General features: G+C 42.0%; 1 protein-coding gene across 1 annotated transcript; it reads left to right on the top strand.

The window, feature by feature from the left end:
- The first annotated feature begins 17,677 nt into the window (after window positions 1–17,677).
- LOC104681410 lies at window positions 17,678–25,399 on the top strand. Its single transcript, XM_030931987.1, has 4 exons — window positions 17,678–17,981; window positions 18,076–18,480; window positions 24,983–25,165; window positions 25,344–25,399. Exons 1-4 carry the CDS (start codon window positions 17,846–17,848, stop codon window positions 25,397–25,399), a joined length of 780 nt encoding a protein of 259 aa, XP_030787847.1. The 5' UTR covers window positions 17,678–17,845.
- The last annotated feature ends 408 nt before the right edge of the window (window positions 25,400–25,807 follow it).

The raw sequence follows: 25,807 nt of genomic DNA, 5'->3' as shown, positions 1-25,807 counted from the left end.
CCTGAATAAAGGAAATATGGCACATATATGCCATGGAATACAATGCAGCCATAAAAAAGAATGAGTTCATGTCCTTTGCAGGGACATGGATGAAGCTGGAAACCATCATTCTCAGCAAACTAACAAAGGAACAGAAAACCAAACACCGCATGTTCTCACTCATAAGTAGGAGTTGAACAATGAGAGCATATGGGCACAGGGAGAGGAACATCACACACCAGGGCCTGTTGGGGCGGAGGGGTCAAGGGGAGGGATAGCATAAGCAGAAATACCTAATGCAGATGACGGGTTGATGGGTGCAGCAAACCACCATGGCCCATGTATACCTATGTAACAAACCTGCACGCTGTGCACATGTACCCCAGAACTTAAAGTATAATAAAAATAAATAAATAAAACCAAGTTAATCAGAAAGCAGAGAGTGAACATGGAATTTACTTCATTCCTACACCGTCGTGACTCGTTTGTGCCATGTTTTGTGCGCACACCTGAGGGGCGGGGGTCGGAACGGGAGGGAGTCACAGGTGTGTGGCTATCATCATTTCCTAGTTAAACCCAGTCCCCTGGAAACATGCTTGGTCCCACATTTTCCATTTGGGGGAACTTCCCTAAAGTAATACACTGGTTTTTGTCTTTCCATTATTTGCCAAATGTTTCCCATGGGAAGGGAAATAAGTTATCTTATTTAGTCTACTCTTCATCTGAGCTTAGTCTCTCTTCATCATCACCCTTTCATCCTGGCTACTGGGAAAAAAAGTAGATTCTTTTGGTGCTTCTTCAACATGCACTAAGATTAGTGGAAAAACTTTCTTTTCCTTACAGGGTTGGTCTGTAGTTTGCAGGGGAGAGAGAATGATTTAAATTCTGATTCAGAAGAGTGTTGGTTGGCCTATTTGCTCTCCTATCTGAGTACTGTTGGTTATTAACACTGATATTTTATCTCCACTTGTCTGACTTCAATGTTCATCTCTCAAGTGGTTCCATCTTAGGCCATAACAACATTGAGATTGCCTTTTGACCTTCTAACACCAACAAATCATAATTCCCATATCTCCATGACTCAATAAAGCAAAGCACAAGTCCCCTGTGTCCTGGCAAGAGAGCACTTTTGCGCTGTTTCTGCCTACTGGCCACAAGGAAGCACTGTGGCTTTAAAAAAAGTGACTTTTTTTTTTTTGTTTTTGAATCAGCATTTTCCAAGAATGGGGGAAAAATTAAATATTATCTGATTTTGATGGTGCAAGAAATAAAAAAGCCTGGGGGCTTCCAGTACCCCTGACCCAGCTGACCTTCCTTTCCTAGGCCCATGTCTTTTATGTGTATGTACTCAGGGAAAGGGAAGTGTGGCTGTGCAGGAAAAGTGGCAATTTAGGAAACACAGGCTCAACGGCTTGATGCCAGGAGGGTCCCAGAAGAGGGCAGTACACTGGTGATCAGAGGGGCTTAGAGAGCATGATGCTAGTGTAAGCTGTGCATCAAAAGTGGTTCCTTTTGTTTCCTTCAGCAGTTAATTTTTATTATCATTATTACTTTATTACATCTGCTTCTTTAGCATGGCTGGCTACTTCTCTTTCCAACTCTTCATGCACTACCCAGGATCTCACCCTAGGCAGAAATAAATCCCCAAACTCGCACCAGCCGCGCTCATCAAACAACCTGTCCTGGCAGGCTGTGATCTCGCCAAGAGCTATCAAGTTGATCAAGCTATAAACTGACTTCATCACTAGTCTAAAGAGCCATGGCAAGAACAGCTGCAGGAGAAGCCCTAATTAAACTGGGAGGAGAGACATAAGGATTTTAAAGCAGTTTTCAAACTAGCCCTTCTCAAGAACCAAACATATAAGGGATCATTGGGAGCTGTCTCTGATGTGGGTTAAAGAGGAAAGAACAGACAAAGACGAGGTTCTGATGCCTGCTCTCTGTTCCTGCAGATCTCCCCAGAAGTCATTGTAGACCTGCTACAATTTCCCTCACTTTGCTGTGATACAACGTTTCTTTGTTGGCTCCTCCTCTCTGTGACTTAAGCCCCTCTCCCTGCCCTCCCCTATCTCCCTTCTTCCAGAATGTTCCTCTGCCATTCCCAGAGACTTGCAGAACACTGAGGTTTGAAATACATGAAACAAATCATTTTTTAAAAATTAATAATGATATCTGTTAAGTGACGAAGGTTTCATATGTGAATTGTGCACACACAAAAAATCACAGTACACTTCTGAGATAATGTTAGAAGGCGTGTGTAACGACCAGGTTAGCTTTGACGAAGGAATGTAGGACTCAGGGTGAGAAGACAAGAGAAGTTAGTACACAAGAAAATGAGTTGATTTATTCTGCAGTAATGGGAACTTGTTTTAAAAAATGGAGAAAGAAATTGTTGAAAACCATAACTCCCTCAAGAGGTCTGGGAATCCTGTAGCTTACATGGAATAGAAACTGAAAGAGATTAGACTGAGCTATTCAGAACAAACAAATATCTCAGGCTAAGAGTTTTGGTTTGTATCTCTTCACAGGCTGAACTTTTTAATTGACTTTTGAAAGTAATACTAAATAATACTATGATAACCCATATTTTTATTTTTAAAGACCTTTAATTTGATTTCCATACTAGAGTTACTTGCCATAAAAGATAAATGGTGAGAATGATTTGTATTAAAATGATTAATTAAATATGATTTATAGGGAAAAAGAGGCTTGAATTTTTCTTATTAAAGCAATTTTTCACAGATAAATTGATCTTTAGCACATGTGGAAGTGCATTTCTTGGGAGTGGGGGAACTAATAACTAGATTATGGAATATACCAATAAGAAGTAAAGTTACCCCTACCCAGATTATATGTGATATATAGATGGATATATATAATTACATAGACCGCTAAGATTTTTAAGTCTTTAAGCTTTATGACAGTCTGAACTAAGTCAGTTTTTCTTCTTCACCTTGTTACTAAGATAGCAAACATCCTGCTTTTTCCAACCCACTCCACCTACTCCTGTTTCCGTGTTCTGACCCTATTATGTGTTTTCCCTTGTACCATTCCAGATGTGCTCAGGAATCATACGCGGAGTCATCTCCAAACTGTCCTCTCAATGGTCCACGGAACAATGAAGATTTGAGGGGAGGACGGTGGAGGAACTAAGACAGAGTCTGTGGTGCACCCTCTAGAAGAGCTGATAACACCTCTGTAGCCAAGACCTTTAAGAACTCAGAGTGAAGTATCTATTTTCTGAAAAGTTATCTACATTTGACCTTTTTTCATTTCTGCTTGTACTTTAAATTAGTGCATAAACTGGGCTGTGAATTCAGGATATCGGTGGTAGGTGGGGAGGCACAGACTGTCTCTAGAAGCCAGACCTGCTTTTGAGACGGAGTCTCGCTCTGTCGCCCGGGCTGGAGTGCAGTGGCCGGATCTCAGCTCACTGCAAGCTCCGCCTCCCGGGTTTACCCCATTCTCCTGCCTCAGCCTCCCAAGTAGCTGGGACTACAGGCACCCGCCACCTCGCCCGGCTAGTTTTTTGTATTTTTTTTAGTAGAGACGGGGTTTCACCGTGTTAGCCAGGATGGTCTCGATCTCCTGACTTCGTGATCCGCCCGCCTCGGCCTCCCAAAGTGCTGGGATTACAGGCTTGAGCCACCGCGCCCGACCTATAGCAAAGTTTTATTTGAAAACAAGAAAGATCCTGGAGAACAAGAAGATATAGCATGTTAAATCTTCAAAGATGCAGGAAATCTGTGATTTTTAAATATTTCTCCATCTAGAATTTACTAGAATTTAATGAGCCTTGCCGAGTTTCAGGTGTATTGAAGAAAAAGGAAAGTGAGTACACTCTGACTGCTGGAGCAGTGCTGAGAATAGGACACCGTGAGTTTTACCCTAGCTTTCCTATCAAATATTTGAAAGACTGTGGACATTGATTTTAACTTTCCACTCTTCAGTGATGTGATAAGTTATTAACACATAATCTAACATAAAAAAATTGGCCGGGTGTGATGACTCGTTCCTGTAATCCCAGCCCTTTGGGAGGCCGACGCGATGGATCACCTGAGGTCAGGAGATCGAGATCAGCCTGGCCAATATGTTGAAATCCCATCTCTACTAAAAATACAAAAATTAGCCAGGTGTGGTGGTGGGCGCCTGTAATCCCAGCTACTCAGGAGGCTGAGGCAGGAGAATCGCTTGAACCCGGAAGGCAGAGCTTGTGGTGAGCCAAGATCGCACCATTCCACTCCAGCCTGGGCGACAAGAGTGAAACTCCGTCTCAAAAAAAAAAAAAAAAAAGATCAAATTTGAATTACAGCCAAATCTTACCAAAAAATGTATATGAAATATTTAATTTTGCAAAAAAAAAAAAAAAAAAAAAAAAAAAAATTGATGCAATGACCTCTAACCTTGTTCGCCTTTTTTTTTATCTTCAATATGTCACACAGAGTTTGGCACATAATAGATGGTAAATAAATTTATTTTGACTCTATTGAGTAAATGATGATAATATTTCACATTCTCTCAATAAAATAGTTGAATTCTATGTGTACCTTCTTACTTAGCAGCTAGTTTCACTTCAAAAGGGGCTTCTTCCTCCACGTGAAATACAACGGAGGGTCATTATGGTTTGTCTCAATTTTCTATACAACTTCTGCAATATTCCAAGCAAATGTGTTTCCCCAGTCAGGATTAACGGCCAGTGTTACACAGTATCCTAACCGCATCTAAAGCTGGAATTTGCAAACATCCTTTTGCAACAAAAAAATTTATGTTATAATAATACTTATCCAGTCTCATGATCCAGTAAAAGAAATTCTTCCCCACAACCACATTTTCTCAAAACCACATCTTTATGAAGCTGGAAACATCATCTCAGAAAGCACCGAAAGAAAAGTGCTGAAAACACTGAAAGAAAAATTCACCGTGCTCGGTAATATAATCTTATCATCCTTGCAATAAGAAGATACTGTGTGTATGAATGTGAGTGTGTGTGTGTATGTGTGTGAGTGTGGATGTGCGTGTGTGTGCATTTTCTCATGGAGACTCATCCACATGAAAATAGTTTCTCTTTGGATTGCATTACTAAGAGGCACTGGGTCATTAGTGGAGCACATGGCACTTCTGGGGAGTGACAGGAAATGTCAGACCACTCATTCTGCCTAAGTTATAGCTGATAGGGTTGTTTATTTCAACACTTTCTATAAATTCAGAATTAAATATGAAAAAGCCCAGAGATCCCATAAAATGTACTATCTAAAATTCGGCAAATAATCTAAGTACAAAATATGAAGATATATGTGTCTGATCAATCAAAAGGAGACGTGGAATATCGTGTTTCCAGGCTGAATCTGCCTGATCTCTTCAAACTGTTTTACTTTATGACCTGTGTTATTCTGGGTTCTCTCTTTCATCTTATCACATGAATTACAATTATGTAACATTTATTAGCAATCAAAATATTGGTTAATGCACCCTTTTCTCTCCACTGGCTAAGGGTGGATTTGAGGATCAACCCTAAATTGGCCTGCTTGGGAAAGCATTGATGTTGTGTATCTGAGAGGGTAAGGTTTGCAGGAGCAGGGATGCGGGAATCCCTGTTCCTGATGTGGACAATCTTGAGCACATCAGGTCAGAAAAGTGTGAATCCATGAGACTGTGGACAGTTGGCCACGTGGGGGCGCTGTGCCTCCATAACGCTGAGGGAACCCTGGAGAGGGGTGGGAGGGGTGAAGGGAAGCCTGGTTGTCTGCTGGAATCAGCGGGCCGATTTGAGTTCAGAGTGGACCCTGAGTTAAACACAGACTGCTCATTGCCAGAGAAGGGTAGGGGTGCCAGAGGCCTCAATTTGCCCCAAGGAAAAAGTGTCTCTGTGCCTGTACGGGCAGTGGAGGGTGCTGAGGCTGGGGTGTCAAGGACTGGGGAATGCTTCTCAGGGCAGGGACAGGGTGGGCAGGCTTAGGAAAGTCGGGCTTGTTGTGAGCATGTGGGCGCTGTGCTGCACCTGCCCCACCTTTTGTTTAGAGGCCTCGCACAGCAGGGATGGAACATGGAATAGCAGAACCTGAGGCCTGCCTAAGGGTGCAGTGAGCTCACAGTGTCCTACAGGGCCAGTAACTGGAAAGGCCAGTTTCCTATGGAAATGCCAGAAATATTCCCGCCCTGACGGAGGTTCAGGATCTGGTGGCAGCCTTTGCCAGGCACTCTGCTGCTTCCTTTCTTTTTTTTCTTTTCTTTCTTTTTCTTTTTTTTTTTTTTTTTTGAGGGAGTCTTGCCTTGCTCTGTCACCCAGGCTGGAGTACAGTGGCTTGATCTCAGCTCACTGCAGCCTTTGCCTTCTGGGTTCAAGCGATTCTCCCATCTCAGCCTCCTAAATAGCTGGGATTATAGGCACCCACCACAAACCCTGGCTAATATTTTTTATTTTTAATAAAGGTGGAGTTTCGCCATGTTGGCCAGGCTGGTCTCAAACTCTTGACTTCAAGCGATCTGACTGCCTCTGCCTCCCAAAGTGCTAGGATTACAAGTGTGAGCCACTGTGCCCAGCCCCTCTGCTGCTTCTTTATGTGATCTGTTTTAATTCTGACAGAAATCATTCAAAATAAGTATTATCTTACCTGTTTATACATTTGACTGAAGCAGCTTTCCTGGGTCTCACATATACTTAAATGGAAGAAATCAGACCTAGCGTTGGGTAGATCAGTAGTAAGGTGACTGTAGTTAACATCAACCAATTGCGCATTTCTAAATAGGGAGAAGGGAATAATTCAAATGTTCCTAAAGAAAATATAAATATTTAAGATAATGCCTATCCCAATGACCATGATTTGATTACACAAATGTATCAATGATCACATCTACCCAAAAAAGTACATCTAATATGCATCAATAAATAGTGAATTAAAAAAAAAAGATAACTGACTGAAGCCTGTTCCTCCAACACCTCTATCCACTGTCCCCACTCTGCAGATTTGTCCTCTCACCCGGCCTTCCGTTTCCAGGTCCCCATTAGCAGGAGGGGAAGATCATGCCACATATGTGATCATTATAGCCTCTCCACTGACAAGTCCAAGGAGGATATGACTCCCAGGCAAACCATCCATACATCTTTCATTGTGACAAAAATCGAGGTTCAGTTTTCTCCACTATAGCAGTTCCATGGGTGAGGCCATGTGATTGCTTTTATGGAGGCTGTGTGAGGAGGGAGGTTTCTCAGCTGCACAGCAAGGAAATAAGACATTGTTTAAGAAAACTGCAGTCTTCCAGTACCTGATGTAATTTACCATGAGGGAAAAGACACAAATAATTGCTATTCATTAGTTAATTGTAGCATTTTTAAATAAGACACAAAGTCATCTAAAATACAAAGACAATAGTCCGATAATTAGGTAAAACTAACATAAACAGTTGTGTCTTAAGGGAATGTAACAGTGTTGCCCCTTACAGCACTTCCTGGTTGATACTAAGTCTGATATGCAAGAAGGTGTGATGCTTCCACAAAGCGGTGAATTCAGAGCAATCGGCAATCCCACAAGAGAGCTGATAGAATGGGCAGTTGTATTAGAAAGAAGAGGAGCCTCTAGTGACTTCCATGACATCCTCACCACCCACCTCTGAGTTCAGACTTGCTGTAGTGTAATTCACCTCAATCTAGCAGTGCCCTTCCACAGGTGCATGCTGGGAGTCTCTCTGCTTCCTCCCCAGGCTCTTCCATGATATTATCTGAGCCCACCTGACCTGTACTCAAAGACAGCCAGAGGTCCTGACGCTCCTGGTGAGACAGAAGACTAACGCTCCAGCCTGTCCATTCGTGCAGAAGCTTCAAACAGCATCCTATGTGCTCCGGAGAGGCGCTGATGGATTCCATCTCCTGTTGCTCCAACATAAACTCAATATTGCACTTTCTTCCTGGCTTCTTCCTTCCCTGTTTTATGTTTCTTTCTTAATTCTTCCTGGAACCATTTCCCACATATCATGCACCTAAGTCCCCATCACAGACTTTGTCCTCAGAGACAGCCTATACTGTGGCAGTGATGGAATGAAGCCACCATCCAAAGACCCTTCCCTTTGAAGGACACCATTGTTTTCATTTTACTCATACCGCTACCCATTCATTTAAAAAGTCTAACGATGACGTATATAAACTAATCTCTTCCAGGTTCATTTGGAATTATTTCTGAATTCTCAGCAGCCTCAGGATGGCTCTCTGTTCCCTTAAAACTCTGAACGCAATTTGAACTGAATAGACTTGGGTTCTCTTTACAGAAGCAGAGTTTGCCTGGACTCAGGTAATCATTCATTCCATTTTTCTTTCATTCAATAAATCTTTAACAAGCTGCAGGTGCAGAGTAGATTCAAGTTTTGTGGGGTGCAAAGCTGATACAATTTTAAGGAGCTCCTTGCAAAGGAGAATGCAAAATGACAAAGTGTTGGAAAGATCCTGTGTGCGTGAGAAGACCTGAGGTTATTCTTCACTGACTTCATGGCAACTGCGTAAGTACTGTCCAGGTATGTGGGAAACACCAGCACAGAAACCAGACAAAGCTTCAAGTTGAGGCAGACACTTCCAAAAAATTGTTTTAACTTATTACACTTAATAATGAATTAATTAAAAAGTAAAAGAATATATTCCTTGTAGATGCTTTTCTCCCCAGAAAAGTTAGAGTGCTGTTGAAAGTACTGACATTCCTGGTAGATTATACCTCATTCAGGGAAGAATCCTTAGAGTTCTGGGATTCTATGTGCCCTACCCCCAAAATGAAAGTTCTGCACTGGAAAGCTTTTTTTTTCCCTCTGCCCGGGCCCAACCATGAGGATTGGCTCCTTTGCTGTGTGGCTCTTGGTCTCCCAGGACCAGGTGAGTTCTGGGCATAGACGGGAAAGTCCTTCCTGGGCTTACCAGGCCCCAGCCACGGCCTCCCATGGGGTGCTCATGGGCCTCCTCCCTGTCTCCACTTCTGATTCTGTGTCCTCTCTCACTGGAGCATGATTGCGGGAATTACCCATCCAGGTTGCATCAAGATGTGCAATAGATAATCTGTTGTATCTGAAGAAACAGTGCTATTGACTGGATGTAAGTTTGGCGCCAAAGCACGTTTACACTTCCTCTAATCTTCTCCCATTTGGTGAATACGAGATCTTCTGAATGGAAATAGAACATTTCTCTGTGACCCTAGAGACTCCAGATAGGTGTAGTTCTGGGTGAATATTTCACCCACTTTCTTAATGAGCCTCCTCTTTTCTTCACAGGAAGTACAGTCACTTAGAGGACTTAGGTGGTGAGTGTTTGTGGCTTTACCTGAAGCAAAGGGAAAAATCATCCTCATGAGAACACACAGCAGCCTGAGCTCGGATGGCGAGGCTCCCATCAGGTGCAATGAGGTGCTACAGTGTGAAGCAAGTCTTCAAATGTGAATGACCTTGAACCCACAACTTTGAAATCTTTCTGGATGTCAGTTGACTCTTTTAACCAAGGGTATCTCTGTAGGCTGAAATACAAATATCCAGAGGTTAAACAAAGGGGAAAATAATTCAACTGGGAGTTGAATTTTGTGCAGAGAAGTCATAAAAGACACCAGGACTGCTATGACAATGTTCGTTGGACTACAGAAATATTCATAAATGTTAAAACAGCATTCAAATGAAGAATTTAGCATAATGGGAGTAAAATACGCATAGAAGAACAAATTTCCCTACTAAAGTCAGGGAAGGAGATTACACATTTTAAGATTTCTTTCAAAACAGATCTACAAATTTTTCCCAATCTAAGCTTCTCAACTATCTCTGTAATAAATGATTTGTTCCTGTGGGGAAGAGAAGGGGCGTGGCAGGTTAGCTCTGCAGTTCAAGCATTTAGCAGGGACAGTGACATCATCAAGTCACTGAGAATTCGACTTCAATTTGCCCACAGCAGGGCTGGGAGTCACAAGATCCTGACCTGGAGCTGAAATGGGCACCAGGCTCTTCTTCTATGTGGCACTTTGTCTGCTGTGGGCAGGTGAGGGCTGGTCACAGGAGGGCCTCCTTCCCTGGAATTCCCAAGGCCTCAATGCAAGCTTTTCTGTTAGGATGACAACATCAGTGTCTGTTGTTCTCTATTACAGGACACAGGGATGCCAGAATCACCCAGAGCCCGAGATACAAGATCACAGAGACAGGAAGACAGGTGACCTTGACGTGTCACCAGACTTGGAGCCACAACAATATGTTCTGGTATCGACAAGACCTGGGACATGGGCTGAGGCTGATCTATTACTCAGCAGGTGCTGGTGTCACAGATAAAGGAGAAGTTCCCGATGGCTATGTTGTCTCCAGATCAAAGACAGAGGATTTCCCCCTCACAGTGGAGTCAGCTACCCGCTCCCAGACATCTGTGTATTTCTGCGCCAGCAGTGAGTCCACAGTGCTGCACAGCTGCCTCCTCACTGCTCATAAAGGGCAGTTAGAAAAACTGAGGTTGCCTGTGCGCCCAAGTCTGGGCCCCACGGTGGGAAGTCTGGGCCTCCATAGGAGTCACAGAGCCCTGCCCAGTCTGGGGATGTCTTAGAGCAGGGGCCATATGACCCTCAGTGCTGTGGCTCTATTCCTAACCCTGTCTCAGATGATCTGGAGTTTGCCCCAACACCCTAACCTTGCTGGGTCTCTCTTCCGCAGCTCTCTTTTTCTGCTTGCAGAATGGAAAAGATATTTTGTTCATATTCCCAATTCCCTTCCTAATTTGAAAGCCAATGTATTCTTCAGTGACTTCTTCATAAAAACCTTACCATATCCTCTACTACCCTTCAACTCACAGACACAAACCTTCCCCCATGTGGTCTCTGCTCCTGGCTGCCTTTCTTCTAAGGGCAATAGCCCTACAAGGTCCTCTATCATTTGTTCTTCACCTTCCTCTCCACCATCATTTTGCCTCAAGTTTCCCCCGGCTCTCCACTCCAGCCACATTCCCCTACGTTCAGTTACAGCCTCGTAGGTGTAGTGTTGTTTTCTACCCTGGGGATTGTTTATGAATAATAGATTATTTCTACTTCACTGAGCATATGGGCCTCCAACTTATTCCCAGGCCTCTGCTTCATTCCTTACATAAACGTCTATTTCAGGTACGTTTACTCTTAACTGTGAAAAGCAAGACAAATTTTACTAGAAAAAAATTAAGAAATATATTTTAGCACTCATTTGAGGAATTAGTTATTTAGATGACATATGAGAAAACCAGAAGCCACAAAAATATTTGAGGCTGGGAGCGGTGGCTCATGCCTGTAATTCCAACACTTTGGGAGGCTGAGGCAGGCGGATCACTTGAGGTTGGGAGTTTGAGACCAGCCTGACCAACATGCAGAAACCCCATCTCTACTAAGAATAGAAAATTAGTTGGGTGTGGTGGTGCATGCCTGTAATCCTGCAAACTTGGGAGGCTGAGGCAGGAGAATCGCTTGAACCTGGAAGGTAGAGGTTGCAGTGAGCCGAGATTGCGCCATTGCACTCTAGCCTGGGCAACAAGAGCAAAATTCTGTCTCAAAAAAAAAAAAAAAAAAAAAAATTGTAACTCCAGTTGCCTTAAACTAAACTTTTGTACACCAAAACATAGTATAAGAAATGAAATGTTAAGCCACAGCACGGGAAAAAAATGAAGAATGCGTGGAGATGATGAAAAATCAGTGTGACAGAGAAGAGTCAGGTTCACTCATGGCTCCTCTATGCTTCCTGGCCTCACCTGCACTTACAGGGCTGGGAGCATGTCACTAGGTTCTGAATAGTGGGAGGTGAGTAAAAATAATGCTAGCCCAATTTCAAGTCTGGCCCTTAAAAATATCCTATAGCTCTGTGCTGAGGGTCTCCAAGCGTCCTCCTGCGTTTAGAGATCTGGCATATGGCATAGAGTTGTACTCACAGCTAAGATTTTTAAACATGTCATAGTAAGTTGTCAGCAGCAGATCATATGGAGAAAACACACAAGTGGAATCTGGAGGAATCCAAACTCAGGCCTTCTTATGCTCTCTTCCTCCCAGGGGGGTCACACAGGGTTCTTGCTTCACTCAGTAGCAAAAATGCATTAACACACATGCAGTGCTTCTGCCAAGTGAGTCCATCAGAGACTCAGCACTCATGAGGTTTTAGAGGAGGCTGGTCACAAGCACATACTGCCTAGCATTAACCACAAATTCAGACTCCAGAAGGAAATCTGGTGTTCAGTACAATACTGTTTGCAACAGCAGTCTAGGCACAATGAGCCGCTTCTCTCAGGAGAAATTTTGTCAGTGCCGGGCACTGCTCGCCAGTCAAATTGCCAAAGATCAGCCAAAGTCCAGTCTTGCAAGCAGCCAGTCTCAAGCCTGCTCTTGACTCTTTTCTGCACAGACACTCTTCAACTCTCTTTTGCCATGTCTGGATGAATTTGGGAGCTTCATGGCACAGATTATAAACTGGAAGCAACTTGGCTCCCTGGGTCATAATTTGGTGGAGAGCCATGGAAAAAAGCTACTCATGCCCTACTGGGTTTTGTGGTCATGAGAGGTAAGACCTGATAGAGTTCGGCCACTGAGATTTTAGGATTTGTTTTATTATTATTATTTTTTTCTGTAGCATAGGTGTCCTTTTCTAATAAAGTTAGTGTGTATATGAGTAAAACATTCTCATTAATAAGAAGACAGCCCAATAAAAATGGCAATACTGAAGCTGAATAGGCAATTCACACAAGTGAACGTAAGTTACCACTAAACATGAGAATAACTTTTTAACCTTACTTATAATCAGAATATAGCAACCTGAAATAATAAGTTATGATTCAAAAATTACTAGATCGGAAAATTTTCCAAGGAGTAACAGTCCTAAATTTGAGTAGGCATTTGGACTAATGAAAACTGCTTATATATCCACTGCAAGAGATAATGACAACTACATTGGAAAACCCACTGTGGGATATATTGTGACTAATAGCATTTCTTGAGAAATTATCACTGTATATAAATCATCTGGGTTCCTTTTCTTGTCTTTAGGTTCAGTCATGGAGAATTCAACTTTAAGTATTTATTTTTCCTATTGCAAAGGTAGTTTTTTAAAAAAAATCTTTTAAAAAAGTGGGCTGGGCACGGTGGTTCACACCTGTAATCCCAGCTACTCAGGAGGCTGAGGCAGGAGAATCTCTTGAACCCGGAGGCACAGGTTGCAGTGAACAGAGATTGTGTCACTGCACTCCAGCCTGGGTGACAGAGTGAGACTCCGTTTCAAAAAAAAAAAAAAAAAAAAAAAGGGTGGGTGGGTGGGGGAAATATGTGTAACATACAATTTTGTCACTTTAGTTTTAAATTGTGCAGTTCAGCAGCTTTAAGTTCATTCACTATGTTGCGGAACTGTCACCATTGTCTGCTTCCAATTTTTTTTTCATTGCCTCAAACAGAAACTCAATACCCACTAAAGAATAACTCTGCATTCCCCGTCTTTCTGCTAACCTCTAATCTAATTTCTTTCTGAATGAATTTGCCTATTGCAGATGATTTATGTGGAATCATACACTACTTTTCCTTTTATGTCTTGTTTCTTTCACTTAGCACAATGCTTTCAAGGTGCATTCATATTGTAGATTTATCAGAACTTCATTTTTTTCATTTCTCAGTAATATCTTGTTGTATATATATACCACATTTGTTTATCCATTCATTGCTTGATTAACATTTGGGTTGTTTCCACTTTGTAGCTATTGGGAATAATGGTGCGATGAATATTGCCCTGAAAATATCTGTTTGATTCCCTGTTTTCAATTCTTTTGGTCTATGCCTAGGAATGAAACTTCTGGGTCATTTGGTAATTCTGTGCTTCTCCTTTTAAGTAACTACCAAAGTGGGTTTTTGTTGCAGCTGCACAATTTTAGATTCCTACCAGTAATGTCAAGTTTCTTCATAGAATTGCCAGTACTTATTTCTTGTTTTTCTTTTCAAAGATGTTATTATGATGATTATTACTATTTTGTATAACCATCCTAGTCAGTGTGGATGATATCTCATTGTGGTAGTGATTTGCATTTCTCTAATGACTAAAAATGTTAAGTGTCTTTTCTTATGCCTATGAGCAATTTGCACACCTTCTTTGGAGGTACTTTTTTTGTCTGATTGGTTTTTTTTGGGGTCTCTCTTGACTTTAGAATTGTGTTGGCGTACTGTGACAATGCTAAAAGAAATTGAGTTTGAACTTCATTCGGGAGGTTTGTAGTTGGTCGTGTTTTTAGTGCAGTACTTCTCTCTCTAAGGAAGGGTCTAAGAAACAATACAAAGTAAATTGACTAATTGCTTTATTTGTTCTTTGTTTGTGTTCCCAATAGCAATAGGCACAGTATTCTATTTCTAAATGTTATTCCTCCTGAAAGGAACAAAGCATAAGTGATTTCTTTCATAACTGGGGCAGGGAAAGTGCTAGAACATCTTTTGGCAGAAATCAAAGTTTTAAAAATCTATGGGGCTATAATAATAAGAATTTTTAGGTGAGCATCTTTTCATTACCAAATAACGCTAATTGATATATCTAAATGGAGAGTCAATGTAACTATCAACATAATTATAGACAAAGACCATCAGTAGATGCCAGAACTACCAGTTTTTTTTTTTTTTTTTTTTTTTAACTTCATCACTTTGAATTGTACGACTCTACTCTCTCCTGCCCTGTTGGGTTTCTACTGAGAAGTCTGCTGAAGGTTGTATTGGGGAGCCCTTGAATGTGATGTTTCTTATTGCTTGCTACTTTCAGTATTCTTTGTCTTTGATGTTTGATAATTTGATTACACTGTGATATGGTTTGACTGTGTCCCAACCCAAATCTCATCTTGAATTGTAACTCCCACAATTCCCATGTGTTGTGGGAGGAATCCTGTGGGAGGTGATTGAATTATGGGGGCGGGTCTTTCCTGCTGTCTCGTGATACTAAATGAGTCTCATTTAGAGCTGATGGTTTGCAAATGGGGGTTTCCCTGCACAAGCTCTCTTTTCCTGTTGCTGTCCAAGTAAGACATGACTTGCCCCTCCTTGTCTTCTGCCGTGATTGTGAGGATTCCCCAGCCATGTGGAACTATAAGTCCATTAAGTCTCTTTTTCTTCTCAGTCTCTGGTATTTCTTTATCAGCAGCGTGAAAATGAGCTAATACATGTTGTGACTTAGGGAACTCCTTTTGGGTTGAATTTAACTGGCAACCTCTGAGCTTTCCATACCTGGATGTTGCTGACTTTATCCAGATTTAAGGAATTTTTGACCATGTTCTATATATGCTTTTGGGACTGGAACAAGATATGTACATTTTTCCAATGCATCACTCCATGGATTACTACTCAGTTATAGAAGGTAAAAGACATATTAAAAATGAAGAGATCTGGTGTCAGTTACCTCAAATATGCATTGACAAAACAGCATAAAAATGACATTCCACATTCTTGTGATTGACCAGATGCAAAAGAAATACACATCATCTATGGTATATATTTGCCAAGTAATTAGCCTCTAATAGTATAGAAATTCTTGTTGTGGGTCATTTTACAACTAAGCTGACCTGGACACTTTGAAAACTTATAATCATGAAAAACAGAAAATATAACAAGTGGATGGAAGAGATGTATAATTTAAAAGTAACTAAGGAGAACCGATAACCTCGTGAAGTACATGATCTTTGATTTTGTTCTAGAGGAAAAGTGAATCAAAACCAAGGGACATGTTGAGACAAACGGAGAAATTTCAGTGTGAAGCATGTACTAGATGACAATGCTATATGAATGCTAATGTTTTGAGTGTAATAGTGACATTTGTGGTTATATAAGATAATGCCAATTTTTTAGCAGACCCATTTTATTATTAAGGATAAAACGCTTCCGAAATTGAGGGCAATATATGTATAGAGAGATAAAGTAAAAGTCACAAAATGTACAATCGGCACACAGACATACATTTTAATATTCTGTTTGTTTCATTATTCTCTCACCTTTTCCGTAGATGCTCAGTTTAAAAAAAATTGAAGAAAAATATTAGCAGACCAAAATAAAATGTTGGTGTTATTTCAGAATGATAATGTTGTTGGATATTTCTTATATTCATTTTCAATATCTTTGAAATATTATGTCATTACCATAAAATAAATATATAAAATAACGTATCTTTTAGTCTAGAGTGTACTTTTTTTTTTTTAATAGGAAACAGGCTATGATTTTTAAGAAAGTCCCAAAAGAAGACAAGAGAATTTGCAGTCTGAGGACAAAGCAGCTTGGTATCTCTGAGGCCAGTGCAAAACTTAGCTAATAATACATGTCAAGAGGCCTTTTAGCAAATGTACAGGACTGTTTCCTCTGTGTCAAGAGATTCTGGTATTCTACAGTTTGGCTGATGACGTAAGGGAAATATAGGAGAGTGGACAATTCTAGTTTATGCCAAACAGGGTATTCCAAATTGCAGGTAGTAACACTACAGATATTCTTAACAAAAACCATATTTCCCAGGGCTCTGGCCTTTTCTTCCCTGAGCAGCACAATGACCGGTTCCTGCCTTGACAATAATTCTGTCACGAATTTCTCAGTTGCACTGTCCAGGAAGCAGATGAGGCCTGGGAACAATGAGGAATGTCCTCCCTGGACTTGGCATGCCTCATATGCAAGCACATCACATGTGGGTCCTGTGACTGATAGGTTTGATAGACAGATAAGTCCTGTTTCCAGCTACCAGCCTCCATCCCCCGAATGCTGTTGTCACCTGGAACTATAACCCTGGTCACAAAGATGGAGAAGGTAATGGCCCCTTAATGTGAATAAATTTTCCATCATGCAATTATTGCCTGGTGCCTACATGAGTTGGACTCAAACCAGCAGCTTTTGGCCTCAGTAATAAAGGATTTATGACAGAAGTGAATGGCTCTGGTAATTCTATACCCACAGGTATTCACCTGATAACCTTGACATGTGTCCCCTAGGTTTTACCGGTTTGTTGGAATATCTCTGGGCGCACCTCACTGAACACATATATCTTCGTTCCCACCTCTCTGGACATGCATCTCCTTGTGTTATTGTCTTATGCCAACTCTAAGGAGTGCCGTGCCCTAACTCCTTTTATTTCTTATTACGCAGGCAAGGAATAAAATTGCATTTGTGACTAATGCATTTGTGACTAATGTTGCTCCATTAGAAACAAAAAATAGATAATACCACTACTGTTCAACTGTAATTTACACTAGAGGTGTAGCTATAAGGTTATTTTTAGATTTCAGCAAGTCTATTTGATTTTGCATTTCTTACAATATATACTGATATTTTCAGGGGTAAGAGAATTCCCCACCCATCTTCGATAAAAAAATGAGAACTTACTTTCATTACATTGGTGACCAAAAACTACGAGCAGAACCATGATGAAGGCTTGGTACACAATGCGTCATAAATGATAACAGCAAAGAGGAAACTGCTCATTGGCCTTCACTAAAAATGAACGCTTCCAACTTTGTGCCCAGGGTATTATTTTATCCCTTTAGCTTACAGCGTGTCAGCTAGTTCAACAAGCTTCTAGGATAAACTCGTGTCAATTACCCCAGCTTCTAAGCGCATAGGACCTGGAAGATAGAGAACCTAGTGAAAGAGAAATGCCCAAAGAGAAGGATAATTGCTGGTAAGACAAAAAGGTCACTAACTGATATCTCTGTTTCGAGTTGCCTTCAACTCGAAACATCCAGCAGAGGATGGGCCTAGAGATGGAGTAGGAGATCCAATCCCGAAGCCATAGAGATGTGAGTGAGGACTCTTGGCCAAACTTACACAGTCTGTGAATATGGTAAAGCAACTTCGTGCTCTGTTTTAGTTTATAATAATTGGTTTCTAAGAAGGTAGGCATTTGTGGAGGCAATGATGTCACTGTGGGAACTGCCATGAGAGGACAGGGACGTCCCTCCTCCTCTGCTCCTGCTCACAGTGACCCTGATTGGGCAAAGCTCCCATCCTGCCCTGACCCTGCCATGGGCACCAGGCTCCTCTGCTGGGCGGCCCTCTGTCTCCTGGGAGCAGGTGAGTCCTAGGAACACCATGATCACATCGGGTCTCTCAGTGATTATTTCAATCATTTCCTTCTATTTTCAAATTCTGTCTTTTTCCTTCACAGAACTCAGAGAAGCTGGAGTTGCCCAGTCCCCCAGATACAAGGTTATAGAGAAAAGCCAGGCTGTGACTTTTTGGTGCAATCCTGTATCTGGCCATGCTACCCTTTACTGGTACCGGCAGATCCTGGGTCAGGGCCCAGAGCTTCTGGTTCAATTTCAGAATAACGATGTGGTAGATGATTCACAGTTGCCTAAGGATCGATTTTCTGCAGAGAGGCTCAAAGGAGTAAACTCCACTCTCAAGATCCAGCCTGCAAAGCTTGGGGACTCTGCCGTGTATCTCTGTGCCAGCAGCTTAGCCACAGCATTGCAGAGATACTTCCCTTTTGTGCACAAAACTGCAGGGCTCTCTCCTCTCTATCGGCTCACAGCAGCCTTTCCTTATTCCTCATCCTCCCAGGGAAGAAGTGAGTTTTCAGATATAGCTAGGATTCATATAGTGGGATGAAGTAAACTTTTTCTTTTCTGTTCTTTTCTTTTTGTTTTTGAGATGGAGTCTTGCTCCATTGCCCAGGCTGGAGTGCAGCAGTGCGATCTGGGCTCACTGCAGCCTCTGCCTCCTGGGTTCAAGTGATTGTCCTGCCTCAGCCTCCCCAATAGCTGGGATGACAGACATGTGCCACCATGCCCAGCTAATTTTTGTATTTTTAGTAGAGGCGGGATTTTCCTATGTTGGCCAGGCTGATTTCAAACTCCTGACCTCAAGTGATTCGCTCTTCTTGGTGTCCCAAAGTGCTGGAATTACAAGCATGAGCCATTGCACCTGGCTGGAAATAAACTATTTCTTAAAACATGAAGACTGCATTTGTTATTTGAAAATATGTCTAAGGAATTTGAAACACCTCTCGGTGAGAGTTCAAGAAACCAAAACTGAAAGTGACTTATCTATCACACACTTAGTCTTCTGGGGTACTAACAGCTGTTCTATTTTAAAAGTGAAACAATATTTTATATCAATTAAAAAATACAGAAATTTGAAAAATAAAAACATGTAGTCAATAAACATGTGTGACACATTTTAATAATACAGATAATGATTGTATGTGAGTGACAAACAGCAGGCTCTCCCTCTGCGGTTGTCGGCATATGAATGATTTGAATCTTATCCTTGGTGATACCCTGACTCTGGGGCCTCCTCTAGACCTCTCATTGGATGTGTTATGCAACCAAATCTCAACAGGTACTATGTGTTTGGAAATCTTTTTCCCCTGTTTTTGGGGAAATATGTTAATATGAGTAGGATTAATGATGATGATGTTGATGATTTCAACTATTTCATTCAGCGCCCTTTAAATTTCCAAGAAATGCACACAAATGGATATCCGGGCAACAAGTCCAAAATATTAGCTCAAAATGAACTCTGCTACTCCAGAGCTCTCTAACTCTTCCGTGTAACAAACATATCCCAACATTATATAGGGCTGGGTCAGCTAGTTCAGAGACAGATGAGGACACTTCCACTTGTCTGTCCTCATATATTAAAATAGCTCCTTAGTTGATATGGTTTGACTGTGTCCCCACACGAATCTCAACTTGAATTGTATCTTCCAGAATTCCCATGTGTTGTGGGAGAGACCGGGGGATGTAATTGAATCTTGGGGGCTGGTCTTTCCCATAGTATTCTCATCACAGTGAACAAGTCTCATGAGATCTCATGGGTTTATCGGGGGTTTCCACATTTGCTTCTTCCTCATTTTCTCTTGTCGCCACCATGTAAGAAGTGCCTTTTGCTTCCAGCCATGATTCTGAGGCCTCCCCAGCCATGTGGAACTGTAAGTCCAATTAAACATATTTTTCTTCACAGTCTTGGATATGTCTTTATCAGCAGCATGAAAACAGACTGATACATAAGTGCATTAGATATTCCTGAAAGAACTTCAGAAGCAATGAACTGCCCCTGGTCCAGTTGCCCCCTCTGTTAATGCACTGTGTGTGTCCAACTGTAGTCTCTACCCTAGCTTCTGCCCAGACTCTCCTGTACTAGAAATCATTCGGAAGTATTGGTTAGAATGTTTGGAAATGCAGTTTCCTGGGAATCTTCTGAAGGACTGTCACTGTCCCTCAGCCCCTCCTGACTTCCCTTTCCATCCACCTGACTGCAGGTCCTAACTGATGGCCATGAACTCACTGCACATCTCCCTTCCTTCTCTGCAATTTACTTAGCTAACAACACCTCAGCCCGGTGGTGGCTGACCATGACCATCCTCCACTTCCATGCCAGAATTTTCATTTGGTTCTTTTTCTAATCTATGAGGTCATCTTTTACGGTTAGTCGTTCCCTCATAACATTTTTTGAGTGTATCTTTTATTTTGTTGAGCATAGGCCACTCAGTTATTTCAGTCTGCCTACTTATTTTCACCTCTGTGGTCTTTGTGGACATTTTTGTGTGTGTACTGCTTCTCAGTCATTTGTTTGTATTTTTCCTTATAAACCTGATTATTTTTGACATCGTGCCAGACACTATGGTTGTAGAAATAATTTCTGGGCTAGGATGGATATATCTTTCTCCAGAGATAATTTTATTGTGCTTTGTAAAGGGCATGGATGCATAAACAATCCAGGACTCCCTGAAACAGAATTCAAGGCTTGAGGTGTGCTGGAGCACCTGGAGGACAGGCTTCCTTCTAGTTCATTGATTCTATTCAAGTCCCTCAATGGTCACATTAAGTAAGTTCTGGTCTTTGCCTTTAACCCCCTGGCCTGTGAGTCAGCTTCCTAAGTGCTGAGCTGGGATCAGCAAATGCCCCTAACGGCAGTGACTGCTGTGCTCACTCCCCAGGCTCCTGCCTTCTCCAAGATTCTGGCCCAGTTATTCCTCATTGTATCTTTAGGATACGAATTAGTTGCCGTTTGTTAGTGTGGTTGTTTTACCTAAGTACATAAATAATAACAAAAGCATTAATCTGAGTTCCCTCTTCTGTAATTATACAGATTAAAGTCAAAACATTTTATTTGAGGTTTTGATTTTCTTTGAATTTTAATGTCAGATTCTTAGTCTGTGATTTGTTTGATATTTGACTTAAATAGCATAGAGATGTTATACAGAAACTTTAATTTTAAGGAAAGACTTTTTAAAAACTTGAAGTGGATTTATAATCAAGTTGGGACCCTCACTTGGTTTTGAGACTTTATCATTTGAGTATTTTTATGTTATTTATTACATAATCTTTGATGCTTCATTGGGTCATGTGACAAGATGAGAATAGAGAGTGAATATTTAGACTTGATCAGAGAGCACAAAGTGAACATGGAATTAATTTCTGTTGATGAAGAGTCAAACTATGTAAAATATTTGAAGACATTTATTCTGAGCCAAATATGAGTGACCATGGCCTGTGAAACAGCCCTCAGGAGGTAGTGAGAACAGTGCCCAAGGTGGTCAGGGTGCAGCTTGGTTTTCTACATTTTAGGGAGACATGAAACTTGAGACTTCAATCAAACACAGTTACGAGATACATTGGTTTTGGCCAGAAAGGCAGACAACTGGAGGCAGGAGTGGGGAGAGGTTCCAGCTTAAAGGTAGATTTAAAATTTTTCTGGTTGATAATTGGTTGTCTCTCAGGTTAAATTTTAAAAGATCCCTGGCTGGGTAGGAAGTCCATTCAGATGATTGGGGGCCCTTAGAATTTTATTTGTGGTTTACACTTCATTTCTGCATTGTTGTGACCCATTTGTGCCGTGTTTTTGGAGCACACCTGAGGGGCAGGGATCAGAAATAGAGGGAGTCTACTTATATCATCTTTTCCTACTTAAACCTAGTCTTCTGGGAAAACGCTTTGCTCCACATTTTCCATTTCGGGGAACTTTCCTAAAGTAATGGTCTAGTTTTATTCTTTCTATTGCTTGCCAAATCTTCCCTATAGGAAAGGAAATAAGTTATTTTATTTTGTCCCCTCTTTATCTAAGATTCATCTCTCTTCATCATCTGCCTTTCATCCTGGCTACTGAGAACAAAGGCAGATTTTTTGGTGCTTTTTCAAAATGCTCTGAGATCAGTGGGGAACTTTCTTTTCTTTACAGGGATGGCCTGTAATTTGGAGGGGAGAGAGAATGGGTTAAATTCTGATTAACGACAGTGTTGTCCGGTCTTTTTGCTCTCCCATCTGAGCCAGGTTGTTATGGATATTAAAACTGATATTATGTCTCCATCTGTCAGACTGTAATGTCCATCTCTCAGGAGATTTCATCTTAGGTCATAACATCGTTTTATGACCCTCCAACACCAATAAATTATGATATCTCGTTTCCCCACAGCTCAATCAAGGGAAGTGCAAGTCCTCCAAGTCTTGACAAAGAGCACATTTGTGCTGTTCCTGCATACTGACCACTAGGAGGCACTGTGGTTTCATTGTCAACCGGAATCTATGGGGGAGGGGATGGGATTCCTCCCTGGAGGATCCTTAATGAAAACCCTGGAGGTGGACCTAGATTCAGCGAGCTGGGCTGGAGGTGTCTGCAATGAAGGCTGAGGATAAAGGGATTAGAGACCAACCCTTTTGCCTCTATTGATGCGGAGATGGGTTTTGCTCTAAATTGAGATTTGAGTGGGGCTCTGAGTGGTAGGTGTGCTTGCAAGTGGATATACCTCTGAGCTCACTGAAGACGTGGAGGAACAAGGAGCTGGGGTGGTGCAGCACCCGTGTTCTGGGCTGGGGAAAGCAGAGAAGCAGTTTTTGTGTCACAGGAGCCTTGTAGAACTTGGCCCCAAGCCAACCGAGGTCAGCCCTACCTGTTCTGTTGAATGTAGAGGGAAGAGCAGGTAGAATTGGAGGCGCTATCCTGGACCATGTCAGAGGGAGCCTGTCCTCAGGGAGCTTCAATCACAATGATGCTACCAGCAGCATACACACTTATTAGCAAGGCTTAGGGTGGAGTAGGACAGAATTTTCTCCCCCAAGAACTTTTGCTCTGAGCAGGAAAATGCCCCAATCTAGTTCTAAGTCTGTTACTCCAGATGCCTCTGTGTCCCTGGAAGAAGGTGGGGTCTGGGCATATAAAAGTTTTGTTTGTTGGTTTGTTTCGCCTGGCTTGATTTCAGGTTTTTCCATGTGATCGCGTATCTGACTCTACCAGTGTTTTGTATCCGGCTTCTGTCTCTCTCTCCCATGAGTCCCATGGCTGCTACGAGGTACTCAATTTCTATTGCTGCTGTAACGAACTACCACTAACTTGGTGGCTTACTACCATGCAAGTATTACCTTACAGTTCTGGAGGTCAGAAGTCCAAAATGGATGTTACTGGGCTAAAATCCAGGTGTTGGCAGGGCTGCATTCCTTCCTGAGGCACTCAGGGAGAACTGTTTTCTCTCCTTTTCAACTTCTAGAGGTGACCAGTGTTCCTTGGCTCATGACCCCATTCAATCTTCAAAAGTCAACAAGGACTAGCTGAGCCTTTGCTCACTCTGCATCAATCTGACGCTCACTCGTCATCCCCCCTCTTCCATATTTTAGGACCTTTGTGATTACATTGGGCCTCTATATTAAGGTCAGCTGATTGGCAACCTCACTTCACATGGAACTTTAATTCCCCTTTATCAGGTAATTCAACACATTCATAGGTTCCAGGGATTAGGCCTGGGCATGGTTGAAGGGCCATCGTTCTGCCTACCAAACCTAGGCACCTGGTAACAGGGAGGAAAACATGTTGGTTACCTTGAAAACTGATTGATGACCACTGTTTTACATTCTGGATCTAACACACACAACAAAGGGATGGAGCCCACAAGGAAACAGACACCTCAGGTCACACAAGCTCATCTGTCAACTATTTGCTCCTTAGGATTGGCAAGTGCCCTGGGTTGCAGGGGACTCAGCGGTATGCCTCTGTGCCAACAGCGAAAACGTGACCTTAAACTGCTCCTTCTTCGTTAGCAAATAACCTAGTTGACCAATCCACAGTGCAGAGGTTCTCTCAGCTGTGTACACTCTATACCCTGAGAGGAAGTCAGTTAGTGAGATGCAAGATTCTTTTATAAGAAAAAGGCTGGGTGTAGAGATTAAGAAATGCTGAGCTTTGCTAGAGGTAAGAATAAGATGTAAATCAACTCTGGAGCATTTAATTTCCAAATCTTTGTGAAAAAGACTATCTTATTTCTGATTTATTGTGTGGATAGAGAATGTGAGAGATTCTGTGCTCTGGGCTTTGCAAATTCAATAGAGTTCAAGGATCAATAAACTCAGAGAGGCCCTTCACTGCAAAGAAGAGCTTTGAAATCTAATGAGCTTTCGGGACACCGATCCACCTCCCGTATCTTTAACAATGCAGTTGACATGCTTGCTCTTCCTGGGTAACTCAGATGCTAACTTCTAACTCATTTAAGCGCATTTGAAGAACTAGGAGCACAGAGCCACCAGTGAGAGATACAGGAGAGTTTGCGGAGAAGCTGGCTTGCAATAAGGCAATGAGTTCATCTTTAAATACTTGGAGTTTGAGGTGCAGATGGATATAGTTGGTAGGCTCCTAGGTAAGGCATGTTATGGAGAAGGTGCTATGAATTGATGACATCAAAGCAAATCTACAGGGACCCTCTGCAAATGTGCATCTGTATCTCAGATCAATTGTAGTTGACTTCAGTCCTGCCTGATTCATCTCCCAAAAATGTAGCCTCCACTTAAAAGAGCTTTCAAGTTGGGGGTGGTGGCCCATTCAGTGATGTCACTGACAGATGCATCTTGTGGGGGTAAAATGTCCCAAAGTATCCTTTTGTGGCTCATGTTCATAAGGGCCCTGGTCTGGAATGTGCCACATCTGCTCTCACTCTGCCATGGACTCCTGGACCCTCTGTGTGTCCCTTTGTATCCTGGTAGCGAGAGAGTCCTCACATATTTATCATCTTCATGCTGGGCCTCTGTATAGATGACTTCCTGTGTTTTCCTTATTCTGTTTCCTAATTTTGCCTTCTTTTATAGCATGCACAGATGCTGGCATTATCCAGTCACCCAAGCATGAGGTGACAGAAATGGGACAGGCAGTGACTCTGAGATGTGAACCAATTTTAGGCCACAATCTCCTTTTCTGGTATAGACAGACCTTCGTGCAGGGACTGGAATTGCTGAGTTACTTCTGGAGCCGATTTATTATAAATGACGCAGGTATGCCCATGGATCGATTCTCAGCTGAGAGGCCTGATGGATCATTCTCTACTCGGAAGATCCAGCCCACAGAGCAGGGGGACTCGGCTGTGTGTGTCTGTGCAAGTCGCTTAGCCATAGCACTGTGGAATCTCCCCTCCCTGTGCAGAAATTCTGGTGCTTCCTCTTTTCCCCACAGCTCCCAGCAATCCTGAGCAGTCTTTCCTGTGTCACCTTCCCCACAAGAATAATTAAGTGGGTTTGGAGCATGGCAAAGACAGAAGATGATACAATATCAACATACAAAATCTTGTGTAGGAGATAACATAGAAAACGCATTTTGCAAATTTCTCACAAATTGTGTTTGGAGTCAGAACTCACACACAGGTAGGATAAACCTTAATTATCCACACCGTAGGTTTCCCTGCCTTCCTATATTTGCCACCCCCATCCAAACAGTGGGAGCCCCTGAGAATGGCTTTGTCTTGTGAACTACTCTGCCCACTTCACTCTCTTCTCACTCTAAGCCATGAACAGAAATTTCCCCTACAAGTGCTCTTTATTGTAAATGAAAGTTCTTTTCTATGATTGTGGACATCCCTTTATAATACTAATTTCAATTTAACATTTATATATGGATTTTTACATTACACTTAAAGAGAT

Source organism: Rhinopithecus roxellana, chromosome 6, assembly GCF_007565055.1.
Source record: "Rhinopithecus roxellana isolate Shanxi Qingling chromosome 6, ASM756505v1, whole genome shotgun sequence".
NCBI classification, from domain to species: domain Eukaryota; kingdom Metazoa; phylum Chordata; class Mammalia; order Primates; family Cercopithecidae; genus Rhinopithecus; species Rhinopithecus roxellana.
The sequence above is the reverse complement of the archived record's forward strand: the minus strand, read 5'-3'. Positions and strand labels throughout refer to the sequence as shown.